Consider the following 15,914-nt stretch of genomic DNA (forward strand, 5'->3'; position numbering starts at 1 on the left):
TAAGTCTGAAATAACTTTACTGAAAAAATATTCCATAGAAGTCAGTGCAAAGGCACCCAGGTGTGATACAGTAACACTGCAGGCAGGCTCCTTACACATCTCCCTGCACAACTGGAGGCTCATTCCCTTCAGAGCAGCCACTGTCTCCATGCATACAGGTTTCCAGTGCTTTGTGAAGCATCCTGCTGTCAGTGAGCGTCATTACAGCACAGGGGGCAGAGTGCCTTTGTTTTAATTACATTAGCTATAACTCTCATTTTTTTCCTAAGAGAGCTACAGAAGGCCTTGCAGGGCTCTTGGGAATGCTGCTGGTAACACAAGGCATCATTCACATCCATCCCAGCTCATTCAAAACTCTGATTGAAAGCATGTAGCAAAATGCTTTGTCAATTAAAAAAGGACTTTCTTAAGAAATGCAGTATAAAAAAAAAATCAAAATATTTACCATAAACAATCAAAATGTGACGGCGCCATTTCCCCTTAATACACATTATTATTATTAAATGATGTTACATTAGAAATTCACACTACAGTACATGACATATTGCTTTTCTCTGAAGCACCTGCAGCAGAAGCCCCACTCAGTGCCTGGGCAGAGCTTCAAGGCAGACCAGCAGCTCCCATTTTGTTCTGCTGTCTCTGCAGCGGCTGTCAAGAACTTGGCCATGGCAGAGTTAGCAGAAAGCTGCCAGTGGCAAACCGGATGTTTGCAAAATCAGTGTCACCACTTCCCAGAAGAAGAAAAAACATTACAGAACTTTTGAATAAAAAGATACTATATATTACATGTTGCTGCCGTCATCAATGAGATGATACGTTTTTGGCTGTACTTCTATGCCAGTTTATTTGCACTTCTTCCAGTGAGTTTTCATCTAATAAGAACATATAGCTGACCCACAGGAGCAATCAAAACCACCATGGCTTATTTTGCTTCATCACAAACACTGGAAGACTGACAGACACAGAGTTGTCAGCCTGCTGTCTGGAAGTAACTGACATCAATTCTTCCACAATTCAGTTTTCAGAAACCTGGGAGGTGTTAACACAGAAGAGCGATCGCTACCTCACCCTCCACTTGTGCAAGAGGAAGGTTCAATGCCCCTGCTGCCCTCATACACAGCTATGTAGAAAAGGAGCAGAATATCCTGGGAATAAAGTTGCTGCCATGAATGAAACTCACACTGTTTGGTGATGTAACCTTTCCAAATAACTCAGCAAGAACTTAGCAACTCTGCATAATCCTGGAGAACGGCAAGAGTGGGCTTCTCATTTAAGGACGTACATATCAAATTCTCTGAAAATGGCAGCAACCTGTTCAGATGTTGTTAGCATAGGTGGCCTTTTTTGTTATGGAGGATTTTTGTTTGCTTTCCTTAAGAGAGAGCTGGCAGCAGCCAGGGCCCCACCCTGCACAAAGCGTACAAAGTTATCTCCAGCTAGAGGCCCCAGAGCATAAAGCCCTTTCTCCTGAGAACATTCATAAGTGAACAGGTCAACATCTATGGGATTCCTCTTGGGACTGACTGGTTGGTCACTGTCCATGGCCAAGTCAATTCCGTTATTTGGCAGAAAGGAGAGGTTGGGATTAGAACCGGTTAGAACAAGAGCCATGGAAATTTTATAAGCTTTCTGGCAGCCATTCTTGTCTTGAAGGATACACTTCTTGTCCTTGCCAAAAGATAGTACATTGTGCTCAGGTAGGCTAACATAGCACTCATAGGGCCCAGCACAAGCAGCTGACTGTTCTTTCATCATCTGATGGACTTTGTGGTATTCGGGGTACATCATTTTGGGTAGCTGGTTAAAAATAAGACCTGGATCACTGACTCGTCTCCGAAAAACATGAATTACTGGAATACTGCAGTGGTGAGCAAAAAGGATCGCATCAGCGGCTGTCAAACCGGCACCCACAATCAAAACTGGATCTGATGTGATACCAATACTGCTGTTTTTCACTGCTTCCTCTAGGGCAGAGAGCTGGTGATGGACATAGGAAAGGTTCTCTCCTTTGACCCTGAGCCAAGTGGGACTATCATACGTTCCTGTAGCTAAGACTACATTCTCTGCATAGACAGTGAAGGGCTCCTTGTCACCTCTGACAGTTTTGACAAATCCATCCACCTGAAAGACCTCCATACTCCCCTCACTGAAGTTCCAGAGCAAGTCACTCTTCTGTAGATCTTCTTGTGCATGGTTGGAGATGCTCTTTGCACTCACTTTCCTCACAGAGGTTACAACAGTCCCACATCTAAAGTTCTTCTGCAGCCCTTTCTTCATCACATAATGTTGGTAGTATTGAGCAATGTCTTCTGCTGTGGCTCTATGGTTTCTGAGGCCCCTGCAATATATTACAAAGGTCAAGCAGCAATTAAGTAAGAGCCTGGAATTTCTCACTTCTTCCACTGAATGTATCCTAGAGCCATCTAATCTGTCACTACCACAGGAGGCTTATCTATTTTCCCTGACTTCAGCTAAGTTATTCCTATTATATAGGGCTAGTAATCAGATTTGGAGGCTGTTGGGCAATGGAAAATTTTTAATATAAATCCCAGACCTAAGATCATGTTACTCATTCATGCATTTCTTTGATATATCTCACTGCTATCCCACTTTCAATTACTAGACTCTAAGGCTTCAACTGCTACAGAGTAGAAGCATCTGAGATGTGAGATACTGTGGAGTAGCTCAGATGATTATATTCATTATTAGGCTCAGTAGCAGTAGCCATAGAAGTCAGATGGTTCAGAAGAATTCATACTCTGAATATTGCCCCAGTGAGTATTTAGAAGGCCATACTGCAACCAGCACTCCAGCTTCAACTGGAATCACTTAATGCAGGATGGACTTTTGATGGGGACAGTGACCTTTCTCTCAGAAGAATCATCCATTACAGTTAGGCAGCTGCATTCAAGAAGTCCAGCCCACTTCAGGTTCCCAAATAGCCTCTGGATGCTTGCAAAAAAAAATAATAATAATAATCAGACCACAAGTATCTTACCTTTTCTTTTGCTTTAGCCAGTCTTTGAACAGGAGATCTGGAAGTCCCATCCATTCCCCTCTGCTCAGGGTAATCATAGAGCCCTCAATAGACTAGAACAAGAAACAGTTAAAGGGCTTTCAGTTATTTAATGTAAGAAGTGAAGTGTAACTCAAGTTTCAGTATATCTCACAAGATGAGAAGCCAATGAATTCATTTGATGCATTGGCATGGATGAAACCATCCATTTTCTCCAAAAATAGCAATTAACTGAAAAGATAAATGCCAGTCCTGTTCACCCCTTTTAAGCTCTTTCACTTCTTTGTACATGCAAAATCAAGCATGGGTGAGCAGCATATTGGAGCACCTTCAACTTTCCAGTCAATGCAATTGGCTATTCTATAACATACAGATCTAAGCAGTTAGGCTTTGCTTCACATACATGCCAGGCACCTCCTGGAAGATTCTTGCCAAGGACCAGGTGGGGGATGGCTCTGTCAGCCTCGTGCCTCCAAGCGAGCACAGATTCTGCACTCACACCGAAGTCTGTATCAGGTCGCAGAAGGGTATCAAACAGAAGAGCCACAGGGCTATTGGATCTTCCCTCTAAACCTTCAGACAGATACTCCAAATCCTAAAGAGAGATAGATCAGATGCTCAGAATGCGTGTCCTGCCAGACAGCAGGCTGTTGATAGCTGTACACAGCCCCTGTTTCTGTCCAAGAATTTTCTCGAGGATTTTAGCAGCACTGGCACTTCATGCAGGGGAAATTTGGACAACTAGAATGCTTTGCTTAAGACTCATTCTGAGTGCTTTCTACACACTCTGAAAATTCAGATGAATTCATCACTTGTAACAAACCCCCAGAGCGCTTCATTATGTTGATAAACTAACGGCTTCTGCTAAGAAAGTAATTTGTCATTACACAAACCTGGTCCAAAATGGACACATCCGCTGCCTCCTGTAGTTTGCTCTGAAGAATGGGATGAGGATGAAGAGAGTGTCTTTTGAAGTAAGGGGTGTAGCCCGACAGCAAATACGAGAGACAGATTCCAGAAGGTCCATTCCCTGATGGGACACAAAGGAGATTTTTTTTACTCCTGCAGACAGTACAGCCCTTTAAGAAATGCTTGAAGTATCCTAACCAAACCAAAGGTTAAGATACACACTTTAGACACAGAAGACTTGGTATTTTCAAGCTACCAATAACCTATCGGACACGGCTGAGAAGTCTTTCTGCCCCCATGTACCCCCTTCTGCTCCCCAGCACCATCTGAATCTTGAAGTCTCTGGCCTGTTGACAAACTCAGTCACTGCTCATCAGCTTTAAAGATCTGGAAACTGGTCACTCACTGGAATCAGCCCCAGTCTGTGCTGCAGGCAGTGTGTTAAGGAAAAAAGTCTGCCGTGCCAAGAATGCCTCAGAATATAGTGCTTCTGACTGCTGGATAGCTGACCTCCTCCTGCAGACAGTGGAAAGTCTGCAACTGCAGAGCCCAGCAAGAGCAGCCTGTGGAAACTTTTCACATGGCCATTCTCCAGCATGTTTAATATTTCACAGTGCCTGCATGACGAGCTGTCAGCCTCTCTGGCTCACAGCTGCTCACTACAAAGTGACTAACCAGCATTACATAATGCACTGATGATGGAGGCGAGGGGAGCTGAAGTGACACAGCAGCCTGCAGCAGGTCATGTTGACACAGCGCCCGCGCTGTGCATGTGAACCACTTGAGCAAAGGCCACTTCTCCAGGCACCAAAGATGGGGAGGCTCATGCTAACAGCAAGCTGAGCTGTGCAAAGAGCTATGCCCGCCATAACTGGGGCCAAAGTCTGCTGCAGGTCAATGTTTGGAATATTCCACTCCCAGGAAAGTTTTCCAGAAATTAGAAGCAAACTAAACTGCAGCTATGATAAAGCATTACACATTTCAGCTTGGTCCTTTGCTTTAGGAGGCCCCTGAGACAAATTTAAGCACTCAAGTTCACAACACTTGAGTATGCACGTCTAGAATTTAATCTCTGAAACATAGCTAAGTGGGATATAGACGGTCATAAGCACAGCTTGGGGTCCAGTGCCTGTGCTGGAGCACAGCTCATGGTGTCTCACACAGGAAAAGGTGTCTGTGTCACCACTTACGCTTGCTCACCTTGCACTACACACCTTCCCTCTCACAAGGAGTGCAATACAGTTACTACATAGCCTGTTTTTAAAAACTGATGACAAACAGCAGCTTTTTACCATTCTGTTGAATTTTGTATAAAATCAGTATGCATCCCAAGAGATTCATCATGCATTAAAAAAAAATAATAATAAATAAAAAATAAATATAAAAATAAATAATAATAATAAAAATAATAATAATAAAAAAACAGCATTTGTAGCACTTCCTAAACAAATAATGGGAAACAAAATAAAAAGAAAATATGCATATATACAAACCACCCACTCAACCCCTAAACCAAGCACTACTAATCAACTTTTTGTGAAGTAATTACCTAACGGTGGGTCAGGTAGAACAGGGTTCCACACCCTCCTAAACACCTAACAAACAGAACAGCACGCCAAAATAAACACAAGTCCAAAAGTTTATCAGATTTGTTATAGGAAAATAATAATAAAGAAGTGCTATTGAATACCTGGTTCCCTACTTCTTACCACTAAGATTTGGTTCCGCAGGAAGCTTGGCTGTCGGAGAAGAGAGCCAGAAATGATGGCCAGGGATTTCTGGTTTGAGTACCAGTACACGGAACAAAAGCTGAAGACAAGTCCAAAGCAGTAATGGCACTGGAGAACGTAAGAGAAAGCTTACCTATGATCACCACAGGAATCAGCTTGGACCCACTCTTGTTTTGGTGCCTGCCCAATGCTGAATACATCTCCCTGTCTGGAAGCATTTAGGCCCAGGAACCAACCTGTTAAAAAAGAGGAGTTTTGAAACATTTCTGCTTGACAAAAAACTGTGACTGTCTCTAGACCATGGCAGAGAGCTGATGCAAAGTGTTATCCTTGCACTGCACACCCTTGCACTACGCTTCCACTCTCAGGACAGGCCTGCTTATCTTTTCCCCTTCTTAGAAAGGAAAGGATGATTCCTAGATTATATCTAGAGAGAGGAGAGGACTCTTATCTCTCTCTCCCACATGGCTTTCAGTTCCTTCAGGACAGCTGGCAACGTCAGTAATGCTCTGAGTGCAGTACCTGACATGTTGCAGCCTGTCAATGAAAACTTCAGTTCTGCTTCTACTACGTGGAAAAGGACTATTATCACGATCCTCATTCATCACCAGTGCTTTTCACTTCTTACAGCTGCACAAGCATTTACTAGGAAGTCCCTTGGCTGCAGTTTCAAACATGAGCTGCTCCATTGAGAGAGAACTCTCTGAGAAGTGCTAACTTGGTTCCTGAACCTGTGGATGCCCTCTTAATTCATTTTCCAGGAGAGTTTCAGGTTTGAGAAAGTTGAGAAGTTTAAACAAAATATGCAGCAATATTGGAGGCTAAGTTGTCATGAGAGTGGAATGTGCAAAACATCTGATTTTGTTATGAAAGTACTCACTGGGTAGGGAATCAAAGGTTTGTTTTCATACCTTTTTTTTTTTTTTTTTTTTTTTTTTTTCTTCCCATTTCTGCAGGGATCCCATGATGTTAAATAACCACTTTTAGACTACACTGTCTCTAGTCCAGGAAAGACAGAAGTTACTTTTACCACAGTAAAATGGAGACTTTCGAAGTTCAGCAAAAGCTTTTGTGTTATCCTCCAGAGGGTAGCCTTTAAAAACGTTACTCTCATTTGGAAAGTTAAGACAAAATCCACTGAATGGTAGGACTCTGTTCAGCAGGTATGCTCTCCACACCCTTTCCAAGCACAGCAAGATTTCTGGCAAGTGTACTGTATGCTCCCATAAGGTCTGGCACATCACTGCCTTTGACATAAGCACTGCAGCAGATGCCATCCTACAAGCGCCATGCTCCCCTTTAAGCCCAAGATTTACGTCACCAGCAACTACTTGAATGCAGTAAGGCCCCAGTGACTGAATGAGCAGCCAGGAAGCCACTGCTAAGTTTAGGATTTGAAGAATCCCAGGCTTTAGGAGAAGACGAGTGCATGCACCTGCAAGGATGTGACAGTTCTGGCAAGCAGCAGGACCATCCCTGGGCGAGAGCGAGAACTATTGCAAGAGGATTGGCTTCATCCAAGTATAGAGAAGAATGTAGAACTAGCAGCTTTGTCCAAAGTTTAGCATCACAGTTTAATAACACCTACTTACTGCCTACTACCACCTCACTATTAATTTAAGACATTCTTAGGCATTTTGTCTGAACCACTTAAAAGACATAATATCCATGCCTTCAAGTAATTCCTAGCTTTAAAGAAAGTAGGAAACTCCAGTTCTCAGCTTAGCTGTGACCCATAGGTAGATGTATATACTACAGAAGATGAATTTTCCCATATGTTGCGTCCATATGGGGTGCATCCACCCCCTGAGGCACACCTAATCCCACCCCAGCAGCACACCTCACTGGCCCAGCATTTCCCCAAACTTTTGGGTAGTGCTTGTCACATGAACCAAAACCTGTGAATACACCACCAGATAATTCTCTACCACAAAGCTCCAAAGTCAAAACTAGGAGAAGCCAGCCCTCATGATGACCTGAGGAATCAAAGGACAAGGACAGTGGTGCAGCCAGTAAGATGCTCACTTAAATCAGTCTAAATCACAGCACTTATCTGGCAGAGGTTTGTTTCTTCTCCATGGTAAGAACTAACTACCTCTCTGTGGCTGCACTAAATAAGACAAGTTCTTATTTTTTCCTAACATCTCTTCTCTCTGTGAAACTGCTGGGAATCTGAAAGTGGGAAGCAAGAGCTCTGGAAGGCTTCTGCTGCTCAGCAGTCTACAGCAGCACACATGGGAAGACTGCGTGCACTCTGCACCCAGTGGTAATCCAGCAACATCTGTGAGATATTTGCTGGAAGCAAGGCTGCTGAACCAACCCAGCTCAGTGCATAGCAGTGGTGCCAACAAGAGCTGGAAGGAGCCCGATAGCTCGTCATGCTGCTCTGTGCCAGAGCTTTTCGGAGAGAGCCTGAACAGGACAAAAAAGGCACAGGACGTCGGTCTGGCAGCCTTGTTTGCTATATGGGAAAGTTGTTTGGCTCCCAGCCACTGCTCCGTGCCACTCTACCGCACCCCAAATGCAGCACGAAGCCAGCAGCCTCGGGCTTGGTGATAACTCCTCACGTCACCCTCCTCTTCTATTCCCTATCTTTTGGGCACATGAAAAAGAAGCATTTGCTGGAATCAAACTAAACCTTAATGGCTAAATGAGCACAATTACTATTCTGATGAAATTCCTAGATCGACCCACATGCATGACCATTTTCAACTGTAGTTTTATTCAAGACGTAAATCTTTGTTAGGGTTCACAAAACCCTATTGTGACCGTTGTAGTGTGACATCTTCTGTTGCCTGAAGTTTTTAGGCTGGACAATTCTAGCAGCACAGGATTAACTATCAGATTTGCTTCTGTTTATCCTACCATCTAGACATGTCTCATCCACATCCTAAAGCTACTATTTCTATAATTTATAGTCAATAAATCTCCTGTTTAATGCAAAACGCTGAACCTTTTGGCAGCTACTCTCATCCTACAGGCTACATCGTTGACTTTGGGGGGCAAAACTGCCCAGAGTATCACAGACGTTTTTTGTTCAAATGTTACTTGTAATGGCATGGAAAGTTAAATGTCTTTTTTTTTTTTTTTTAAATTATTTTATGCACAATTTCATAGCTAGGGGACTGCATATCCACCTCAGCAGTGCAACAGATGAAAAGCTGTTCTTGCAGAGACTATTGGAAAGCACACAGGACACTGAAGTTCATGTGAACTCTATAAAGCTAGTTAACTGAATGCACGCTTGAGCTGAACGGGAGACTCAGTCAGTTTAGTGACACCCATCACTACTCAGGCTCCTGCTGCAGGCTTCTTACTTTAAAGGAGTGTTTTTCCTCCTCTCCATTTGGGAGAATGCTGCAAGCTCCACAGTTCATCTCCTTGCTGCTTCCAACGCATTCCAGCGTTGATGTGATGTTACATAATTGTTCAGTCTTGGGAAAGCGTCCAGCTCATCCTGGACCAAACTCTGCATACCTTCCTGACACAGACTTGAGCCTACAGGGACTGGAACTCTGAGTGGAGCCCCTGGTAGCTCCAGGGCAGTTCTCAGGCTGTACAACTGAAACAGATTATAAGTGAGGAAAAGAAAAAGCAAAGGCAATGGAACTAAGCCCTCTGTAGCAGAAATAAAAGGTCAAGTTAAATCAGTCAGCTGCAAGCAGTTCTCCTTAGAGTATCCGTGGGACTTTTGCTCAAGTAAGGACCATGAAGCATGGCCTATACAACACAGGGAAAGCTTAAAAGAACAGTGCAATCAGTATATAAACAATGGAAGAGACTAGAAATGCTGCTGTGATACTCAGGTTGAAACAAGAATGCTGCCAAAGAAATACAACAGCTTCCTTTACCTTGATTTCTTCATCAACTCATGCATTTCATCAACAGCTGTTTAAGCTTCTTCAGTGCATTTAAGAAACAGAAATCCATTGCTTTTTGCATTTTGTACTTTCCTGGTAACTTTTAAGTTATACACTTCCCCACAACTTTTAGGAGCTCTTTCCCTCACTTGCACTCTCACTCTTGCACAGAAGGCTAGTTAGCTCACAAACATAACGGAAGCCCTTGGAAAGAATCAAATTCATAGCACACAAAAATAGCATGTTTTCCCAGAAACACCCCTGTGACAGTCAGAAAGCAGCAGTACAACAGGCAGGGCACTTACAGCCTTCTTACCTTTACCTGCAGGTCTAGTGAGAAGCAAGCTCTAGATGGAAATGCCCGTAGAGCTAGAAAGCCAACCAAAGTACAAGCCTTAACACTGCCTCTGCTATAAGACAGCTGTTTAAATATAGTAGGCTACCGGCACTAAATGAGAGGTGGAGCTGCAATGAATGGAGGAGGAGCGAGGAAAATACTTATAAGCATGAGTCAGCAGGAATATTGCCCTTCCCAGATTGTGAATGAATGGTTCTAGTAACTTTCCTTTCTTTAGTGATGTTCAGCTGACTATGACCTCAGCAAAGGCAGGTTTATAGGAGCCATGTATGGCAGAAGAAGAAATCTGCTCATTTTTAACCCTCAGGGCAAATTAAAATCTGACATTCTAATACAATGTAATGCTTCTTGTGGCAGAACGAGATTTTTCCTCTGTATCAAAAAGAACATTAAAAAAAAAAAAAAGGCTAACTGTAGGAATTAGAGTTATAGGATAGCATTGTATGCTTTAGAACTGCTGATCTTTTTGGCCACAAATGGCAAGGGAACTTTTGATGACTTTCTCCCTACTTTGGACAGTATTTGTGGTTTCAGTTTCACCTTCCGTTCAGAAGCAGTTCATACACATGGAGATGTGTACAAGAACTGCAGAGTGCACTGTCAGACAGGATCCTGCTGTGTGTGGGAAGTGTGAAGTCACCCAGAGCCACCAATACCAACTCATATGAGTCAAGTTCAAGAGGAGTAAATCACACAGTATTCAAATGCCTTGCTCTATTTCTTCTACTTTCCCATTTTCCTCTAGTATTTAACGTTGTAATAATGTTTTAATACACTTCCTCTGTCAGACAGTTCTTAAGTAGCAGCCATCCTCCCTGTAAGATTTTGGCGGAAGTATCCTGTATTCAACCAAGGTATCTTCATTAGCATCTCTGGGAAACCAGACACTATCAGTTTCCAGCCAACCATCAGTTTCCCACAGGGCTGTTGGTCTTATATTTTTGTACTGAATTCCACAAGAGGAAGAAAGACAGCTGCTCATCAGTGGCTCTTAAATCAGGAGTCACTGCTTAGCTCTACACAGTATTAAGTCTGTATCCCTTTGCTGAATTCAAAATTCAGTCTGCATTCAACACATATTGAGCTTGGTACTAATCAAGTACAGAATACGAGAGCTTATTCAACAGAAGAGCATCTCCTAGACCTCTTCTATGCAGAGATCCCTGATCTGAGTTTTTATTTCTGATGCAATCATTTGAATTAAACTCCTTACTTCAAAGATTTTTTCTTTCAACAATGTTGTATAAAAAATGAAAACAAGTCTTGAGCAAATTCTACGCTCTTAAGAGCCAGATCAAAGTGTGATGCTGTGTAACATATTTTGATTATACCAGAATCACATTTTTGACAAATACAAAGCCATTGTTCCACATCAATTTTAGCTAATGCTGACTCCACTCATAATCCAACTCCGTAAATAAGTATGCTGAACTGAGGGGATTTTGTTTGTTTCTTTTTCCTTAAGGTCTCTTTCAAGTTGTCTGGGCCTTTGCCCAAGGTAGCACTTGCACAGAACCATTAAGTAATATACTTAATACATTGTACTGATATTTTTTTACATGAGCAAAGGCTTTCATGCACACAATCCAGGCATATGTTTACTGGCAGATAACAAACGTGATCAGTATCGGTCCAGACAAATTAAATTGCCAGAGAAACGAAGGCATTTGTTAGGATAGGTGACTTAACAACTGTCCTGTTATTAATGTTTTCAAAAGGTATCTTCAATATATTGCCGTATTGCATGTCAAAAGTTTCAGAACAAACGTGTTCTAGTCAGTACTTGCTCAAAGCATAGATGCAACAGGAAACCATTCAATGGCTTGACAGGCTTTATAAGCAGTAAAATCAGGAATACTTATGTGTGCACATCTGCAGAAATAAAAATTGACCTCTGCATACAAGATGAGATGCTCTCTTCGTTTCCCACTAGGTTTAGGAAAACTACAATCTCTTTAACATTACATCTGCTAGAAAGACCAGGATGTCTTTCCAAAGTCAGTCTGTGTAATCTGCACTTCTGCTGGCAGCCAGCCTTTGATCTACAAAGGTATGCTGCATTTTCTTCCTTACTCATTGCAAGCAGTATCATTCAGATTAATACATGCCCAGGAAGTAAGCTCGTACGTAGGTGTCCAGCATGACTTTGCATTACCTCTGTTCATAGCTGTCTATGAGCATGCATTCAACAAGCAGTCCAGCTCCCTTCTGTGCACAAACTGACAAACATACTATGCAGCCTCTTTAGAGGGCTTCAGATTTTTCTAGGAAAAAAGCCTTCCAGCAGTCCATAGATGCCTGCACTGAGGCACCTGGCACTGCACTCGGCTCAGCGCCGAGGACTCCACATCTTCGTGTCATGTGGGACAAGTAGACATCCGGCAAATAGAAGATCAAAGCTAATTTTGTATGGGCTTCTTGTTCTCCCTCTTCCAAAAATAATACAGTAACTTGTAGCCTCTAACAAGCAATCCAGAAAAAATACTAATCCAGATTAAAACATGAAATGATCTGACCAAAGCAATATAATGTTTATGTTACAGTTTGTGAAAAGTTTCTTAAATGAAAGTTGTTTTTTTTTTGAAATGAAGACCCATAGCATTACAAACTGCCTTCAGATAACATAAAGAATCAATTCTACCTTCATTTGTACAGTCAGAAACATGGAGGTAGAGGGCTACACTGGCTTCCACATCAGCAAGCCTTCCACATATTGCAACAGTAGTGAGGCAAACGATTCGTCATCACTGTGCAGAGGGGAATTCAAAACACACTGCATCACACTTTGGTCCTGGCCAAAGAAGGTTTGGGGCTGCTGGCACAGGGACAGCCTTCACTGCGAGCTGCTCACTTCACCTTCAAGTCATACATACAGTTCACAGCACTGCCAATCCTGGGTGCATTTGTTGCCAAGGTCTGTTTGTTTTCCTTTTGAGCAGCCTTGATACAGTTCCCAGAAGTCAGTATCACCTTAGACCAAGGTAAAATGCAAAGAACATGCCAAAAAGCATGAGCAGACCTGTAACGCTGTTCTTTTTGCGCCTGTTGCAAAGGATTTCCTTGTTATCAAGTGACTTAACATCTCATGTCACCAAGAAGCTGTGTCCACCCATAGCCTACAGGTGAAACCTGTCAGATGGCCCTGTTTCTGCTGCCTTCTGCTTTGGGGGAGCAGAAGGAACAATGCTTCCCCAGTGTCAGAATGTGTTGCTCGTCCCTCTGATCCTGACAGCTAGTGGCAGGATGCGTCTCAGAACCTCTCGCACCACCCTCCCCTCTGGCCAGATGTAAAGTGCCAGATTATCACAGCACACTACATTGTTTTGCACATTAGAACTTCATGTTCTGCTGGTTTTCAATAATCACAGGAACACTCCCAGTGTGATCCTCTGGGTCACAGCAGTGCTTTGATGCTTTAGTGTTTCTCTAAATTACAGCAAAAAAAAAAAAAAACATTAAATTCTGCATGTCTTCTGCTTAGGGGGAATTTCTAAGCGCTTCAGTGCTTTCCACCAGCCTCCCCACTGCAGATGAGGCAAAGCCTTGCACAAATTGACCAACATTTGACCAATTGTTTCAGTTCTTTGTGATCTCCAGGCAGTATCTGAAATCCAGCTTAACTCCTGCTGCCAAAATGATCTCCACTTTTACAGTGGAAAGTTTTCACCTACAAAACTCTATGTTAAATTACCAAAACTAAAACCTACATATTTAATGATGATAAATGGTGTCACATTGACACTCAAACGTTTTACCTTTTTTTTTTAGATTCAGCCAAACTAAACCCACATTTGATACCAGCAACACAATCTGGACCTCATTTTGCAAGGAAAAAAAATAATCCAGCAGAATGTTCCCTGAAGATGTCCTGGCAGTCTATCAGAAGGGGCTAGGCTGTGGCCATACCGTCTCTGACAACAGCTGGATCCCTGAAGTGCGCTGTTTTGCTGGATGACTTGGGTAAGGAAGCCATGGGGAAGACAGAGGATTGCTGGGATTGACAAAAAAAAACAACAACCAGCAGCTTAGGAAACTTTGCAAGGGGAGACCCAGTTCTTCTTGTGACTTCCTACACGTGTTTGTGCATTCACATGGCATTCTCTAAAGAAAAATTTGACCCGGAGCTTGTGCCCTAGTTTCCTGTGCCCCTGCCAAGGCCGTATCTGTCCTGTATATATGCTTTTTTTGCAGTATTTATGCAGCTGAGTCCAAGAGGAGAGAAATAAAAGTTCACCCTATTCACCTGTTATTCAAAAGGACACTGACCTCCCAGTCAGATAAAGGATTGCCATGGTTCTGTCTAGTGCCCTTGAAAATTGTTTGAGGAAAATAAAGATCAAAACCTTGTATTTTGCTGGAACTGTTCTAAAAATAATTACTTTTATGTTTTTTTCCCCCGCCCTCAGCTTGAAGTCATTATCTCCCTGTCTGTTCTCAGAGGGTGGTCTTCCTCAAACCATGGGGGCAAGCCAGTCTTCACTGTCCAGAGGCATCTCCCACTTCCACCAATGCCTCTTGGAAATATCTGTTAAGAAATAAACTTGGGGAAGTGAGAATCGATCAAACCACCCGGAAGGGCGATGGAGCTTCACTGCCTGCATTCACGCAGCTGTACCTTCAGCAACTGCAGTCAAACCTTGTTTGGGCACTCTAGTGCTTGCTGAAGGCAACCTTCTTTACCCAAGCTAACTAACGAAGCAGTAATAGAGAATGTTAGCAGAGATCTAGCTACACTGTGCAAACTCCCTGAAGAAGATGTTCCTAGCCCATGCAAAATGGCCCACTGTGCTGTGAAATAGCAGTGAGTAGTTCACAGAAATACGAGTCCGTGTACAGAAGCAATGTGCTGGATGGCTACTCATGTGTTTCCCCTAGCCAAGCTTTAGAGAGAGGCCAGGGCCACTGTCCTTTCCCCAGATCACAGTGTATGGTGACAACAACTAAATCCAGTATGCTGGGACCTCCCAGCACATAGGCTTCCTTTCAAAAAATGTAGGCTGTGAAGAGGCACAGTGCTTTGGCTTAAGGGATGTGGCCTTCCGTGCTTGTTGGGACCAGGCTTCTGTTCCTCAGTACAACAAGCAGAGGAGAGCTCAGCTCCCATGCGCTGCACTCAGAATTCTGATGATCTCAAGATGGATGAGGTTTAGGGAAAAGGTAAACACATGCACTTTCACTCCAAACAAACAGCAGCTATGACCTGGTCAAAGATTAAACTGCAAATGAAGCTGGTAGGAAATTTTCCTCTTATCTTAATGTCAATATATTCATAAACATTTACAAGAGTGCAGGATGAGAGAATGGGCTTTTAATTTCTGCTGTGCTATAGTCAGTGTTCAGCCATGTGCTCTCTACCTATACTGGTACTTGGCAACAAATAGTGGAGTATAATTGCTGCTGCATTACATTATGATGTGCCAGACTGAGCAGCCTAGAAAGCATACACCCAAAGCACAAAACACCCCACAGAGGGTGACATTCCTGCTTTCCTAACAAGAAGAACTGACAAAGAACCCTTGAAACAAGAGCCTCTGAGCACTGGATGTATTTTCTGTATGTTTTCTCTCAAGGCAAAAACAATGAATATCAAACACAGACAGTTCTAAAATGGAAAATGAGTAAGCAGTACAAGGAGCTGAAATAGACAACATGGTAGACTTCCTCAAGGAAAAACAAGCATTTCTGCAGCAGAACACACCGGTTTTGTCTGTGGGGGATGAGCAAAGGACTGTGCTAGTTAACCCACGAATTTCTTAGCTGCAGGGCTGACATTCATCATCCTCAAAGCAGCTGATACTGTCTGTGAGAGGTGGATGCTGCTCAAATCCAGTTCACTAATTCTGATGTACCTGATTGCAGCGTTTTATTTCCCCTGTAACTTTAGAAATCTGTAGGAAGTTCTATGAGATTTTAGCAGCAAGTCCCTTCCTTTAAACAGGGCTCAAAGCAAACTGAAAGATCAGCTCAAGTAATACTTCCAAAATAAGTTTCTTAGGGCCAAATTTCCCTCTCACGACAGCACTACCTGCAGCAGTGTTGAC

General features: G+C 42.9%; 1 protein-coding gene across 2 annotated transcripts; it reads right to left on the reverse strand.

Moving 5' to 3' along the window:
• On the reverse strand, positions 1-9,950 carry OSGIN1 (oxidative stress induced growth inhibitor 1). 2 transcript variants are annotated; one of them, XM_042886075.1, is made up of 6 exons: positions 9,832-9,950; positions 5,789-5,891; positions 3,910-4,046; positions 3,420-3,611; positions 2,999-3,090; positions 1-2,338 (listed from the first exon to the last, which is right to left on the reverse strand). In XM_042886075.1, the coding sequence occupies exons 2-6, from the start codon at positions 5,871-5,873 to the stop codon at positions 1,348-1,350; spliced, it is 1,497 nt and encodes a 498-aa protein (XP_042742009.1). In that variant the 5' UTR covers positions 5,874-5,891; positions 9,832-9,950; the 3' UTR covers positions 1-1,347. The 2 variants fall into 2 exon arrangements, with proteins under 2 accessions (XP_042742009.1, XP_042742010.1); XM_042886076.1 differs by lacking the exon at positions 9,832-9,950 and having other exon boundaries at positions 5,789-6,501.
• Between the last annotated feature and the right edge of the window lie 5,964 nt (positions 9,951-15,914).

The sequence above is a fragment of the Lagopus leucura genome, unplaced genomic scaffold (genome assembly GCF_019238085.1).
Source record: "Lagopus leucura isolate 7727_CA_CO unplaced genomic scaffold, USGS_WTPT01 Super-Scaffold_100054, whole genome shotgun sequence".
NCBI classification, from domain to species: domain Eukaryota; kingdom Metazoa; phylum Chordata; class Aves; order Galliformes; family Phasianidae; genus Lagopus; species Lagopus leucura.

Coding starts and splice junctions, on each gene's coding strand:
- OSGIN1 (XM_042886075.1), bottom strand. CDS start 5,873: ATGCTTCCAGACAGGGAGATGTATTCAGCATTGGGCAGGCACCAAAAC. Junction 4,047..5,788: donor GATTCCTGTGGTGATCATAG/GTAAGCTTTCTC, acceptor GTGTCCCATCAG/GGAATGGACCTTCTGGAATC. Junction 3,612..3,909: donor ATGTGTCCATTTTGGACCAG/GTTTGTGTAATG, acceptor ATCTCTCTTTAG/GATTTGGAGTATCTGTCTGA.